Source organism: Gobius niger (assembly GCF_951799975.1).
Source record: "Gobius niger genome assembly, chromosome: 4".
Taxonomy (NCBI): Eukaryota; Metazoa; Chordata; class Actinopteri; order Gobiiformes; family Gobiidae; genus Gobius; species Gobius niger.
In genome coordinates this window covers 23355905-23371847 of record NC_136855.1, presented here as the reverse complement: position 1 = coordinate 23371847, position 15943 = coordinate 23355905, and the positions used below count along the sequence as shown (strand labels likewise).

The following is a 15943-nucleotide window of genomic DNA, read 5'->3' as shown; positions in this document are numbered from 1 at the left end:
ACAATGCCATCATTCAGTTCTAACATGTAACCATTGTCTGCCAAATCACACATTAATTTGAAACATTGGTATAACGGTGCTGCATACTGCTGAAAAGTTCTCTGAATGATCGTACAGATATACATTTTGTTTTGCTTTACTTTTAAAAAATACTCAGGCTTCTGTGACACTACCAATTGTCCAAAAGGACGGGTCAAACAAAAGAGGAATGGCTAAAAAGCGAAACAAAGCATTTTTTTTTTTTACTCTAATCCATGTCCATCTTGTACATCTGCATCATCTATTTTAAAAACAAGGACAAAAGGAGACTACCCACAGATATACTCGATGAGACTGGTTACAGTTAACATCTCCTTTTTAAAAAATACTTTAATAAACCAGTATGGTTTACAAAGCATAAAAATGGCATGCTGCAGCAATGACTAGCTGGTACATAGTGACCGACAAAGTTCATAAAATATTTGCGTCTTTAATGCAAACATGCCAGCCCTCGACTAATCATTTAATGGTCAAGTTTAACAGCATAAAATGCTTTTGTTATGCAAATTTGTAGTAAAATCTGTACCTCAGTCCCCCATGTCCGTATACATACATGATAAAAAGCAAATTTTAAATTACAGTGATTTGTGTACAGGTTGCGGGTTCTCAAGTCTAAATGCAAAAACTACATGAGAATGCGAAGGGTCTAAACGGCTGGGATAAAGGCCATCACCGGTCCATCATGCTAAGGATCATCTCAGGAGTCAGATCTCCATTTGGTGGGGCTTCTGACAACTGTGGCTCCTGCACCGCTTCTTCCACTTGGGACAGCTCTTCCAGCTGAATAGTGGCTGTGCCTTCACCAACAATCACTTCCTCTGCGATGTCATCCTCCTGTTCAGCTCCAACCTCCTTCTTTACAATGATATCATTCACCTCTCCTGTCATCTCATCCTCTACACGAATGATGGCAGCAGCTGTAATGCATGAATGGAAAACTCAGGTTTATTTCTTAGTTAACCATTGTCAACTTTCATAGATGCGCGACTAATTTTTTTTAGCTGCAGGGGTAGTGGCACATTGTGATCATCTTTACACAGCACAGAATTTCATATTTGTGAGTTTCAAAATGTATTTGGTTGCACAGGATAAGAGATTGCATTCTTTCATACATACAGTGCATCCGGAAAGTATTCAAATGTCCAATTTTGAAAATTCCCATAATTTTTTCAAACCTAAAAAAGCCCAGAGTGGCACAATCGAATATTGGCAGATTCTCAAACCCCTTGTATCGGTATCAAAAAAGCTGGATTGGTGCATCTCCAACACCTTTGCGCTTTGTATCGAGAGGGCAGACTGGCGCCCCCTACTAAAATAATAACTGCAATTGCCATTGCAACATTGCATTTCAAAATTCAAAAACTAAGACCCCTGTGGGGGGAAAAAATCAACTCAAAAGCAGTAGCAATGATTCCGTGATATATGATTGAGGGAGAGGCGCAGTCTGCGAGCCACTTTGCGGCTATATTTTGAATTGAAATTCAATGCGGCATATATTAAAATATTTTTTTGTACCTCAAATACGGTCAAGGTACGAAAACTTATTGAAAAGATACCAATTTCTAAATTTGACATTCAAAGTTTACCTTCTGGCTTGTTCTTTGGAGGTCTTCCTCGTTTCCTTTTCACTGGGGGCTCTGGGGCTGGTATAGGAGCAACTGGTGAAGCCTGTTCCAACTCGATATCACCGAGATCGTCGTCCTCGTCGTCTTCTGCCTCTTCCAATTCAGCCTCTGGAACAGCACATTATTATACATGAAATACAATGTTTCAACAATATTAAAATTTTCTATTAAGACCTAAACACACATTTTCAGCAAATTAAAGACTTTAAGACGTTAAAATGATCAAATAAAATGTACAACGCCAAGTGAACCATGTTTATATACCCGTGTCATCGTCGTCGTCGTCATCATCATCCCTCCTGGACTGCATCTTCCTTTTTCGCCCCCGGCGTCCCTTTTTGGGTGAACTTTCATTTTCATTTTCATCACCAGTAGTTTCCCCTGTACAGTTCTCAGCATGGCGGAGCATGGTGTTCTGTAATCACAGATTGCAATGGAGTTCATACAAGTACTTTGCAATTATGGCGTAAGTATTTGAATAAAATCTTACTCTGCGAGTGAACGTTTTGTTGCATTTGCTGCACACAAATGCTGTTGGGACAAAGTTTGGATCATGGTAGCGCTTAAAGTGCATGTCCAGAAGCTGTTTCTGCCGGAATGTCTTCTCACACTGGCTGCAGGCAAACGGCTTCTCCCCTGTGTGTGTTCGCTTGTGCATCACCATGTGGCGCTCCTACAAGCATAGCAACAGTCTAGATTATTCTTAGTTTGAGGTACAAGGCTTATCATTTTTAAGGAAAAAGACAAAACACCTGTCTACAGCAGTAGTCACACATCTCACACTTGAAGCGTTTCTCATTCTTGTGAGTCTTCTGATGCTGAATAAGAGCATATCTCTCATGGAACACAGCGTCGCAGTAACGGCACTTTTTCCCAGTCTCAATAAATGAGTGCTGCTTCCTCAGATGTACACCTAGAAGAAAAGAGACTGATATTAGTCTTAACTGCCACTAATTAGAGACCATGTATCCAGTACAAAACAACATACCAAGATCACTCTTTCGAGCAATAACAGTATCACAGTGTGGGCAATGGAACTTTGCCACATTCTCTGTGTGTTTCTGGAGAATATGCATCTTCATGGTACCACTCTGTGTGAAGCGGGCATGACAAATGTAGCACTCATAAGGCTTCTCACCTGCAAACAGTCAATTTAAATTATCCAGATCATCATTTGCTTTATATTAGCTTCCTCGCCTCATACCAGAATGTGTCCGCATGTGTCTCTTAAGCTTGTATGTGTCTCTGCTGGCATAACTGCACAAACTGCATTGGAAAGGCCTTTCTCCTGTATGGGAGCGGATGTGCCTTTTCAGCTTACTGACCTGAAGAGATGAAATGTGAAGTGGTTTAAAAATAAAGCAGCTATTTTAGGGAATATTGCCAAATACATACCTCCACACTACAATAATCACACATAGAGCACTTGAATGGCTTCTCATGCGTATGTTTGTAGCGGCGGTGACGAACCAGCTCTCCACTGGTCACAAAAGCCATGTCACAGTCAGTGCATTTATGGGGACGTGTACCTAAAAGATAAAAAGTTTTACCACACCACAACAACAACAAAATTATCTTTTAAACTAGTCAATGCCTTAAAACAAAGATAATCACCCGTGTGTGTGTTAAGGTGATTTCTGAGAAGGGTGACCGTACGAAAGGCCCTTCCACACAAGTGACATTTGTGGGGTCTTTCATCTGTGTGGCTTTTCATGTGACGGTCCAGGTTGGAGCGGCGTGGACATGTGTAGCTACACAACTCGCATTGAAAGGTCTTCTTAACACCTAGACATACAAAATAATATATCAAACCTAATTGTTTTTGAATAGCCCAATATCACAACAGAAGTTCTTCCACAGGGCAGCAAAGAACTGTTTGGAAAATGCAAAATAACCAACCTTTCTTTTTGATCTTTGTGGGCTTTGGTGGTTTCATGTTTCCCACAACTTTCTCAGCATTCACTTCAGACAGCAGTCCTTCCTGCTGCTCTTCTTCAAAATCATATACTGACACATCCATGTCTCTGTCACCCTCGGAATAACGCAATCGGCTCTTCTTTCCCTTTTTTCCCTTGCGGAAAGAAGGGACCATTGAGACAGGTTGATAATCTGGATCTTCCTGGTCCTGTGGGGGCATCTCTTCGCCAATATTCTCTTCTTCCTCCTCCTCCTCCTCCACAGCTCCTTGAAGGTCCTCAGCAGTCGCCTGGAGCTCCTCTTGCTCAACAGTCTCCACTTCACCATTGGCACCTACTTTTACCACCTGAAATAGCATTTCATGTTAAGTGGAACAAACCATTTACTTTAAACATGAGCTATCCTTTTGACGCATTCATACCTGGAAGCCTTCTGGCAGAGGCAGAGTGTGACAGATAACTGGTTCAGCATCCTTGTGTCCTGCAGTTGCCTGAACATATGTGGCTTGAAGACCCTCCACTGTTGTAGTGGAGACTGGCACCTGCACCAGCTGAAGCTGCCCAAGACCCAAAGCACCAGCCTGCTCCTCCATGTTAACAACCTGAGCATCAAATGTATTTAAATATTTCAATCAGATAATTATATTTTATATATTTTTTCACCCAAACTAGCACCACCAACCTGCAGGGTAATAATTTGACCATCATCTCCACCAGTAACAGTTACAGTGCCACCTCCTTCCAACACTTCAGTCTTCATCTGCAAGAGGGTTGGGTCGAGAGCATCCATGACCATCATCTCCATGTTAGTAGCCACCTCTCCCTGCTCAGCCACAGCTGTGCCTTGGATCATAGCTTCACTTCCCTCTTCCAGGACCTTGCCATCAACAGCTGCCTCCATGGAAACTACCTCGCCCTCCATGGTAATGGGCCAGGGAACACCTTCACAAATAATAATTATATTAGAAAAAAAACTAAAGTATGACATCAGTTTCTAAGAAAAAAACAACATTTCGACCATGTGCCCTCGAGACAGGTCCTGTCCGAGCCCAAGTCGAGTCATTGGAGCCACTCTACAGATTATTAAGAAAAAAGACAATTTTCTCTACTTTTACCGGATAGAGCTAAAAGTGAGGACATGTTGGAGTGTTCTTGCGAGCTAATGCATTATTATCATAGTGAGATCAATAAAGGCTTATCTTAACCTACATTTAACGGTTGTAGGACTGAAGGCCTTCAGTGCCAATCCTGCTATTTGACTGGATGAAACACAAACATAAATTAACTATGTACAAAACCCCGCAAACCCAAACTTTAAAAACAAAGTAGTTTTCAAAATACTAACTTTCCGTGTCATGTTTGCGCCATCTGAGTCAGTGTGTATCAGAAAAGGAAAAATCGATTAGCAAAATTAATGTGAACAATAATCCAGTTGTTTCAGCCCTAGGTCACTTCCCCCACAACCCTCCACCTCTGCTACAGGTAAACGCAGTCGCAACCCCTAGTGGTCACATTGCACTGTTGTTAGTTAGTAAATAAGTTTTGGAAAACAGGTCAGTGTGGAAGGCGCTACAATTTAAAAACGTTTTAAACTAAATACTTTATCAGACTTGCATATTGTAGAGTTGATAAACCTTTCCTTTAAAGACAGGATGGTGTAACACAGAATGACTAATCAATGCATCAAACATTAACCTGTGTTGCATACGTCGACCGTGTCGGACAGCAAATATTTGGGCACCATGGATTCCCCTTAAAAGCTCATGCAAACTTGCTGCGCAGTTAACAAAAAACATTGTATGTTCGCAGGTATATATGAGCACAAGTTTTATCGCGTCACCATGTTGTGCATACATGATATATTGATTTTAAAAGGTCGTTGAAAATCGCCTGTTCATTGTAAACTGGGCGTAGGTTAAAATGCATTGGTAAGACAACAAATCCATTATTCAATGACACTTGCACATCCACCGTTTGTAGTTTGGTTAACTCGAGTGGCGCGATATGTCTGAAACAGGAAACAAAGGGCACGATAAGATGGACGACAGGCCTAAACTAACTTTAAACCTTAAGAGAGCTAATCAAAGCCATCCCTGCGCGTGCATAAAACAATATGGCCCAAAAGCGAAGAAACACACGCCAGGGACATCGAGCTTCGGTTTATGGAGTGATTTAGTGAATTTTGGACAACGATAGAGGGAGACAAACACCCCCCGCCAGCGCCTACAAGCACTACCGTGACACCTAGAGGCCGACGACAGATCCTACAAAAACCTTTTCTTGTTTGGTAGGAAAGTAAGCGCTTTACTTACTGTTCGCGGCTTTTGTTCCTGGTTATTTTCGGTTGAAAGACGAGAGAGTACACTGGTCCCTTCTATTCCGCTGCCGATGTGCGAATGAGCTAAGCGCCAGCCTTATAATTTTCTCCCGCTTTGGAAGTGTGGGCCCAGCACAAAATGGCGGCCCATATGAGCTTCTCCGCATGCGCAGTCACGGTAGCAGCGGATTTAGAGGCGTGGCCTGTGCGCTGCAGATAAATGGCGCCACATTTGAATTCAGCGGCGGGTGTACGTTTCGCAAGGTTTTTGTGTGACATGTGACTGTAATTTAGCTTTGAACGATCCACAAACGGTGTAGAAGAAGGTCGTCTAACTGTAGTTATATAAATATGTAAACATCTTGGCAGGCCCAATTTTACCAACCGTGACTTGTAAATTGTAATTTTAAAATCAACCACAAGAGGGCACAGCTACCACACATAAGAGATAGGACTTTAATCTCACAATGGAGAAATTAACTTCATGGATCAGCTCTCAATAACACTTGGGGGGTGCAAAATAGACAGGAACATGTGCCATCAAGTAGTAACTAGAGGTATATGAATAAAAAGCTAAAAGAAATGGGCTTTAGTGCAACTAAAGCCTATTTCTTAGTTGTTGTTGTTACTTGATAAAACAAACAAACAGAGAGAGCAATTAAAATGCATTTTGAAAGTTGAGAAAGCAACAGATATCGCTGCATGTAGATATTTAGTTATGCATTACATCGCAAATCCGCCATGATGTATCACTGTTAGTTTATATTACAGATGTGATAATTAGCAGAGGTAGTGAAGTAGTGGCCATGATCAAGGGACCATCAAAATTAAAATAGTTTTTTATTTATATATGATGTAATCAATTTCTTATTTAGTATGTTTAAGTTTGTCTTTTTCTGTTACTGACACCAACCTCCAACCTGAAGAAGAAGATTTTTTTTTTTTTAAATGTCAATGGTTAATCAAATATCAACTACTTCCTTTTTGATACTCCACTCAGTTTGAGGAATAAAATTATATTTGATTGTCTTTGATAGCCTAGTTGATAGGGTTAATACCTGTTTTGGTGCTGATTGGTTTGAACAAAAGAGGATACTTTTAAATGCATCTACTTTACATTTATTATAACTTTGAAAGCTCAACTTGTGCTTTCTGATTGAATCCAGGGTAAAGTATTGCAGTTCGTTATAATGACATGTATCGTATCGGCCCTCTGTGTCGGGATACTTATTGTATGGCAGCAAAATTGTCCCAGCCCTATTATTTATTACGATCCTACAAGTCCCCCGTTTTTCATTGAAGGTCCAACTTAGGGTCCTCCTGACCCCGATGTTGGTATTAGTGGCATAGATGTCCAAGGACATTTTGTAAATTATATGCAGCTGAAATAAATATAGATCACAAACATGAATACTTTCAAGTTTTACATAAAGTTTTAACAATATTTTACCCATCCATTGTATTATTTATTTTAATCATGTATTTATTTAATTAATTAATTACCATTGTCCATAAGCTCCTTCTGTTGTGGCACTGTCTTCATCTTAACTGCATATTTTATGCATGTTCCATTATTCATGCATTTATTACATAAGCACCATTTAATTCAACACAGATGCCTCCTCTTTTTGAGTAGAAGCTGTGAATTATTAACCAGAAATCGAGATTTGGAACAACCTTTAAGTAAAAAAAAATCTCAAGTCTGCTGTAATCTAAGCCTGCCCCTCTTCATTTGATCAGTCTCTCCTTTCCCATGTCTGTCTCTTCTAGGGAGGGGGCTCGAAAAGGCGAGGCTCTGTTGTCAGATGTGTCAGTCTGGCCAGCCTGGTCCCGCCCATTTCACTGAAGGCATTACATACTGCTTCAGCTCTTAGCAACCGTGCCTCGGCAACAGAGCCAAGGCAACAGCGTGCCGTGTCTCCCCAATGGAGCTGCCATTGGGCGGACCAGCGCTCAGGCACTACACCCAGAGCAGACCAAGACCTCATCGACAAAAACTGAATTATCGTCCCACCAGAATACAGGTACAGTGTGACAGAGGACCAGGGAGAGGGGTGCTGTTTGAAAAATGGAGATAGGCGCTGTGTGTGCAAAGGAAGCGGCTGGGAGTGAGAGGAGAAGTGTACTAGGGTACAGAGGGGAGAGGCAGGGGGAAGGGAAGGATGGAGGGGGAGCGCTGGAGAAGATGCCTGGTCCCTGCTTGAATGAGGCAGCCCCATTGTACCGGTGACCAGCTGTTTGAAGCCGCTCTCACTAGGATTTTCAGTGTGCATGATGAGAGTGGTGCTTTTTAAATCTCTGACTTTCAAATGATCCTTGATGTCTGAGAAGAACATTTGACATACCTTTTGTTGCTCTAATTCTCGTTGTTACAAAGCTATTAACCTGTAGACATACATACATCATTATCAATCCCTGGGAGGCAGTGCCCAGTGAGACCAGATTCAAGCAATTCCCCAGATAGGGTATCGTATAACGGTGACTTCTGCTTAATTGTGTTTTCCAGTCAACCTTATGGATTTTCTTGCATCTTGTAGGCATAAAATTAACATGACCAGCATGATACAATATTGCATAACTCCAACTCTGTGATATTAAATTTCCCACATTGGCAAAATGAGTTGTCTCTCTGCTCTTATTCCTCATGTAAAACCAAGCAACGCCCCCTTATTGTACGTTACTGAGCAACTGACTCCCGAGAGGCTGTTTGTAATATGGAAGTGGGTAAGATTCAACTAAAAGATATACCTATACTGGCAGTGTGTGTGGGTTTGAAGAAGACCAGGATTATGTAATGCAAAGTTAGATAAATCAGGTTGCATTTCACAACGCTCACATTGTTTGCTTTCTGTGTATGACTGTGCTAATTAGGAGACTATAATTGAGTGTGAAAATGAAGACTTTGAGCTCATGGGACGAGTCGATGAAGGAGTGGAAGAGTTCTTTACAAAGAAAGTACTTCCTGCTGAAACATTGTGAGTATCTCTAGCAGCCAATTGGGTCTTTTTTTTTTGTCTTGGTGCTTTGCATTAATTTGGGATTTTCGGATAGAAAAAGGGAAGATAATGATGACAAAGAAGAAGAAGAGGAAACCATCACAGTCCATGAAGTGGCTCCTGTGAGCACTGTTCCTTGTCCACCACCTAAAACCCTCAGGAGGAAACTTGGTGATTTTTTTACTCTTAAAAAGAGACGTGGTCTAAAATCAGAGCCGAGTCAAGAAGGTCGCCCAAAAAAGACATCTATTGCTGATTTCATCCGGCCTTTGAGAGAAGTGGCTAGAGGTGAAAAGGATAAAGACAAAGTGAAAGAACATGACAAGGAGAATGAAACGGAGAAAGGCAAAGAGGGCGCTGACACGGGGGATGCTGTTCAGGGGATATCCATTTCTGATGCTCCACCAATGAGGGGTGAAGCAGTGCCTCCCCGTAGGGCTCTACGAGAAGGGAAGTCCCAGTCTCTAATATTGCTGTCTGGATCGGCTTCTGGGGCAAGTAGAAATAAGGTTAGTGTTAAAAATTCCTGCAAGTATATATTTTTTAAAGCACATTGACTAAAACATTTACTCTTATTTCAGAAACTTGATGGTCAAAATAGCTTTGAGCAGAAACTTCATCTCATGCTTCAGCGAATTGGAGTTTCTAAACCCCAAACTGGAGAGACACCGGTGAATTAATCTTTTACACTAACTTCATGATACCTAAAATGTATTTTATTTGTCAAATGACGATGATGTCTTTTTCTGTTTTGCAGAATCAAGAGGGAGAGATGAAAAAGGCAGAATCTGAAGGTATATCCTCCTGTATTGAAAGATCTAAGCTAAAGTATCTTTAGCATTTAGTATATGTACACTGATTGATGCCTATTGTTTCTTATAAACAAGTAATACATGTTTATGCTTCAGGCACAATCATTGACAACAAGCAAGACCCACCTTCCACGAAGCCTCGAACAATGTCAGCATCATCAGGTAACACAAACTCAGCACAAAAAGTGGTGTACTGTCCATTTTTGCGCAATAATTGGTTTATAAAAATGTTCATGTTTTTGCTTAGATACGAGGCATCAACTTCGATCCAGTGTATCAGCGCACGAGTCAGCTGGAAAACCTCCTCTTCTTCCAAAACCTGTTATCAAGCCTGCACCACCTGCCACAATATCTGGACGCAACACTCCTGAGAATGAACTAGGCCAAATAGATGGGCAGCCAAGTGCAGAGGCTGCTCTGGTTGTCAGTACAAGCTCCACCCCTACTGTAGCGACAAACTCAGACACTGCCCTTGACTCAGACACAGTTTTACCTTCAAGTACTGTAATTCATACTGACACTCATGTAAGCAGAGACATCACAGCAGAGGCAGTAGCACCTCCAGATATTTTAGAAAAGGACACAACAGAAGCTAGCTCCACCACCACCACTGAACCACCTTTCCCTACAACAGACACAGCACTTACAAGCACAGCTAAACCTGCAACACCGTCCCCTGAGTCTAATGCTTTAGATTTGAATGAGAGACCCACCTCAACAGTAACTACACTTCTCACTACCACTATGGAAAGCGGTGCACCAAATGACAATACCACCACTACAGCGACAGACACATCCACATGTTCACCAGAGCCAGGTGCTACTGTAATCAGTGCTGCTACAACTTCCACCAGCATATCAAATATACCAGCAAGCCCATCAGTTGAAGTCGTTGTGACTGCTGATGACAAATCCACACCCTGTACTCTTCTCACCACTCAGGCCGAGAGTGGCACCATGTCACAAGAAGATAAAACAGCATCTGAGGCCCCTAGCCTAAGCGATAGCCTGATTAATTTCACTTCTACAATTGCTGCTGAAACTTGTGTTGTTACGACAGCACCTCCCTATGCCCTGCCAGAAACCACCTCTGCCAAATCTGAAACTCCAGCATTCACAACATGCACAACCTCCACCTCAGTCGTTAGTCCTACATCTACTATTAGCCCGTCTCCCACTCCTGTCACCTCCATCTGCACCAGTGCAACTCAAATGACTGAAATCTCCCAAACCACAACAGTGTCTACTGCTAGTTTTACACTCATGGCTAACTCAGAGCTTCCTGTAAGCACTGCCATCCATTCAGTTACTGCAGACGTTTCTACCACTGAGTTTCAAAATGTCCCCTCTGATCATTTGACCACACATGACCTTACTGAAAAGCACTCAGGCCAAGAACATGAGCTGCAGACATCTCCTACATCTCCTGAAGCATCTGTGTGTGCCGTAACTGTCACAGGTATATTTTAGTATTAGGAGGTCGTAGAAATGCTTGTGTACAGATAACAGATTGTGTATCTCTTTTTGCTCTTTTCACAGCAGAAATTGTAGGAGAGGTTGTTAAAGAGATTGAGGAGACCAAAACAACTGAAAGCAATGAACCAAGTGAAAGCAGCAAAGAAAGTGAAAAGAAAACAGAGGAGCCAACAGTGGTCAGTAATGAAGAAATACTACAAGACAATGAGGATAAGCCTAAAGAAGAAACTGTAAAGTTAAATGACATCGCCCAAGCTGAAATTGAGGCATCAAAAGGCACATCAGATGAACTCTGTGGAGATAAGATAATGAATGGGGATCAAAAACAACATGAAATGAAGTCTTGTGATGAAATGTAAATCAAATAGTTAAAGTTACATAATTTGGGACCAATAACTGTGACTTTACCCAAGTGAGTCTACAGTAACCTGATGATGGGGAAAAGATCCATGACACTTCCCACAGGGACCACCTCATCACAGCACAACTCAGCTGGTGGGCCATAGGACCAAAGATCTAAGATCCCCTTGGTATGGTGTGTCAACAATCCAGCCGTGTCTAAGTCCTTTTTTAACTTTTATTTGACGTTTTGCATTGCACGTATGATTATGTATCATAAATACTGTGGTAACTACACAATGTTTACAATAGATGGATAAAAGAGACAGTTATGAATATTAAATGGATATTAACATTTTTTATTCCTTGTCCCTTTTTTTTACTTAAAGAATTATGAAGATGGAAATAATTCTACTACTGCATGGGCTAACCAATGACTTAAAGCGGGGGTACCTGACTCTAAATGTATTTTTAACACCTCAGACTGTGTCGTAAACACAGCCAAAAAACATTGTTGCAATGTTTATTGAGCGATGGAAGATAGATTTAGAATCTAAATTAGTTTTGGGGGTGGTCCCCTTGCCTAACTTTGCCACCACTCAAAGCTGTACGCAGGGATGACATGTGCATATAATTAATTTGCTTAAACAATTCGGATGTGCAGGAGGAATTGTAAGAGCTAGAAGCGAGTGTGGGCCATAACTAAAAAAAACTGTTTGATCAGGAAAACTCAGGTACTTCGGCTTTAAGAGTACACATACCGAGCCGACAGATGGCGCTGATGAATATTTCACTGAGGAATCCTCGCCGGAAGTGCTGTGCCTAGGAAGCACGGACGGAGTCTGCTTACATACAAACGAGCGTGAAATATCTATTTGTTGATTTTGTGCATTTGCTTATCGAGCGTATCTTATCGAAGATCCATCTTGTGTCTCAGTCGTAATGTCTGTGGCCCCTCCGAGTCGCTCGTCTGCAGGCTGGCCCCGCGGAGGAGCCGCTCAGTTCGGGAACAAATACATGAGTGGAGGAGGCGCCGCCGCCAGCGGCCCCGCGAAGCCTCTCACACTGGAGAGGACCATTAATCTGTAAGTAGTAGCTATGATTTTCAGAGCTGAACAAGCTTAAGTGTGGGAGATTTTTTTTTTAAAAAGGCATTGACTTTTTATTGATCGAAGAACGACTATTAATGGAGACTGAACCTTGCAAATGTATACACTCCAGTGTGATGCTATTGTTCAGTGAATACATGATATGGCAAAGACATTGCCTAATGCATACATTTAAGTAAGAAAATTATTTTGTAACATTTATAACTTTATGTCTCTGGCAAAATCATATTTTATAATGTAAACAAATGTCATGGTGTTAACAAACCATGTAGGCCTATAGGTTGTACAGAGATTGTCTTACAGCACTTTAAACATGTAAGTTTAATGTCCTATCCAGTGTGAAGGGCTATTATTATTCAGAGCGGCATTAGACATTTGCACAAATGTAATGAATTGTGTTATTGTTTTTCCTTTAGCTACCCCCTTACCAACTACACATTTGGCACCAAAGAGCCACTGTATGAAAAGGATGGCTCTGTGGCAGCCAGGTTTCAGCGGATGCGAGAAGAGTTTGATAAGATGGGAATGAGGCGAACAGTGGAGGGGGTGCTGATTGTCCATGAACACAGACTGCCTCATGTTTTACTATTGCAGCTGGGCACCACCTTTTTCAAACTGTAAGTCTTCTAGATGTTTTCAAGTCACACTAGTAGCTTTGGTTTTAATACTAATAACATATGCATCCTCTTTAGGCCAGGTGGAGAGTTAAATCCAGGAGAGGATGAAGTCGAGGGGCTGAAACGTTTAATGACAGAGGTAACTTTGTAATATCTGACAATGTTTGTACTGCATTGTCTGCACATATACAGTGCAGAGGAAAAATAAGTACACCATCTGCAATTTCTCACATTTCTGCCTAAATGTGGTCTGATCTTCATCAAAATCACAGGAATGAATTAATAATAATGCATTGGTTTTATATAGCGCTTTTCTGGACACTCAAAGACGCTTTACATTGCACTATTCGTTCACTCCATACTCGGTGGTGGTAAGCTACTATTGTAGCCACTGGGGTAGACTGACGGAAGCGAGGCAACCAGTCTGCGCCATCGGCCCCTCCGACCACCACCACTCACTCACTCACTCACGCACTACATTCGCTAGGCTTCCTGGTGTTACTAAACGGTCTCCCATCCAAGTACAATTAACAGTGCCTGCCTGAACTAATACCATCCAAACATTTGCATCATGCTTTTATTGGCCACAACATGTAAACATTCACAAGAGAGTGAAATAAGTAAGTACATCGCCTGAATCTTCTTGAACTGCAGCAGAGGAATGGTCCAAGATTCATCCTTATCTATGTGAACGTCAAATCTGAAACTACAGAAAACCAGTTAAAGGGTCAGCCAGATATTTAATACAGGGGTTCACTTACTTAGTCCATGCATGTTGTGAATGACTCCGGTTTTTCTGCTAAATATCGTGATAAACTTGTTAATAAATTTTTCTATTGATGATAGCAGGTTGTCCAGGCCCTGAGGCAACAAAACAGCCCCAAACCACGATGCTCCTGCTCCAGACTTCACAGTGAGGATAGGGTTTTGATGTTTGTGTGCTGTTCTATTTGTCCTCCACACATGACGTTGTGTTTTCCTCCCAAACTGTTCAACTTTGGGTGCAACAGTCCACAGTATATTTTTCCAGTTGTGCTGTGGAGGATCCAAGTGCTCTTTTGCAAATCAAAGTTGAATAGTTTGGGAGGAACACACAACGTCATGTGTGGAAGGACAAATCGAACAGCACAACAACGTCAAAACCCTATCCTCACTGTGAAGTCTGGTGTGGGGCTGTTTTGTTGCCTCAGGGCCTGGACAACGTGCTATCATCAATAAAAAATTTTTTTTACGAGTTCATCACGATATTTTGCAGGAAAACCTGAGACATTCACAACATGCATGGAATAAGTAAGTGAACCCCTGTATTAAATAGATCCTTCTTTAGTAGCAATAACTGGTTTTCTGCAGATTAGACTTTCACAATCAGGATGAATCTTGGACCATTCCTCTTTACCAAACTGCTGCAGTTCAGTGAGATTCAGTCGGTGTACTCACTTATTCCACGCTCTCTTGAGAATGTTTACATGTTGTGGCCAATAAAAAGATGATCAAATGTAAATGTTTGGGTGGTATTAGTTCAGGCAGACACTGTTTAATCATTCCTGTGATTTTGATGAAGATCAGACCACATGTAGTGACCAATTTAGGCAGAAATTCCAGACGGTGTACTTACTTTTTCTTGGCACTGTAGATGCAGATATTAAGTTTTTACCCATGTGTGTCAGATCCTAGGAAGGCAAGATGGTGTAAAGCAGGACTGGGTTATTGACGATTGTATTGGTAATTGGTGGCGTCCCAACTTCGAGCCACCACAGGTCAGTACTTGGTAAATAAGATAAATTGGTGCGGTATTAAAAATATCTAAAAAAAAACATGTATTTTAATGCATTTTTAGTACCCATACATTCCTGCTCACATTACCAAGCCAAAGGAGCATAAGAAGTTATTTTTGGTTCAGCTACAAGAAAAAGGTTTGAACAAATATATTTGCAAAACACTAAAATGAGAGAGCAAATGGATTACCATAAATGTTCATGTTGTTAAATGTTTTTTGCAGCTTTGTTTGCTGTGCCTAAGAACTACAAACTAGTGGCAGCGCCATTGTTTGAATTGTATGACAATGCGCCTGGATATGGGCCTATAATATCCAGTTTACCACAGCTGTTGAGCAGGTATTTTTTTTACACTTCCAAAGAGAGTATAAAACTCTTAACAATTCTAATAATGTCATTGTATATTTTGTAGGTTCAACTTCATCTATAACTAAGTGAAGCTGGTGATGTACGTATGCCTGGCTGTCTCTATGAGTGCAGTCCTGAGACTTGAAGATCAGATCTGTTGGCGAATGTGACAGAGTGACAGCCCACTGGGGTGTTTACACTGTTAGAAGAAAATTAACATGTGACGTCACTTCCTTTTTTATTGACTTTTTTTTGTAAAAGATGAGGTGTGAAAATTGTTGTATTATCCAAAAGAGGATAATCAATGAACAACCTGCGACATTTACTTTTTGTTATTTTACCCTGTAACATCTTTTTGCCTCACTTGTAATAAATCAGTTATTTCACTGTTTTTATATAAAAAATAAACTGTACCTTGTGAAACTATTGTAAAAAGCTACTTTTATGCTCCTGAACACCATTGTATATACACAGTTTCTGATCACCTAATGCTAGTAGTTAAACTATTTCCTAGTTGAGCCAATTAAAATGTTTTATTTTCCATACACAATTTTGCCAAATACAATACTTTAAA

General features: G+C 41.1%; 3 protein-coding genes across 4 annotated transcripts; 2 read left to right on the top strand and 1 right to left on the bottom strand.

The window, feature by feature from the left end:
- Nucleotides 1-453: 453 nt before the first annotated feature.
- LOC306962100 (transcriptional repressor CTCF-like) lies at nt 454-6057 on the bottom strand. Its single transcript, XM_079555159.1, has 13 exons — nt 5893-6057; nt 4263-4522; nt 4003-4182; nt 3564-3927; nt 3279-3449; nt 3060-3193; nt 2869-2989; nt 2653-2802; nt 2417-2577; nt 2155-2337; nt 1929-2079; nt 1626-1772; nt 454-956 (listed from the first exon to the last, which is right to left on the bottom strand). Exons 2-13 carry the CDS (start codon nt 4500-4502, stop codon nt 709-711), a joined length of 2250 nt encoding a protein of 749 aa, XP_079411285.1. The 5' UTR covers nt 4503-4522; nt 5893-6057; the 3' UTR covers nt 454-708.
- Nucleotides 6058-7677: 1620 nt separating this feature from the next.
- LOC306962542 (uncharacterized protein) lies at nt 7678-11872 on the top strand. 2 transcript variants are annotated; one of them, XM_079555719.1, is made up of 8 exons: nt 7678-7921; nt 8769-8872; nt 8949-9402; nt 9475-9564; nt 9651-9687; nt 9802-9867; nt 9953-11164; nt 11248-11872. In XM_079555719.1, the coding sequence occupies exons 1-8, from the start codon at nt 7823-7825 to the stop codon at nt 11538-11540; spliced, it is 2355 nt and encodes a 784-aa protein (XP_079411845.1). In that variant the 5' UTR covers nt 7678-7822; the 3' UTR covers nt 11541-11872. The 2 variants fall into 2 exon arrangements, with proteins under 2 accessions (XP_079411845.1, XP_079411844.1); XM_079555718.1 differs by having other exon boundaries at nt 7681-7921; nt 11245-11872.
- Nucleotides 11873-12309: 437 nt separating this feature from the next.
- On the top strand, nt 12310-15766 carry nudt21 (nudix hydrolase 21). The gene is made up of 7 exons (XM_079554630.1): nt 12310-12605; nt 13046-13246; nt 13322-13385; nt 14914-15003; nt 15084-15159; nt 15246-15360; nt 15434-15766. The coding sequence occupies exons 1-7, from the start codon at nt 12463-12465 to the stop codon at nt 15453-15455; spliced, it is 711 nt and encodes a 236-aa protein (XP_079410756.1). The 5' UTR covers nt 12310-12462; the 3' UTR covers nt 15456-15766.
- Nucleotides 15767-15943: the final 177 nt, after the last annotated feature.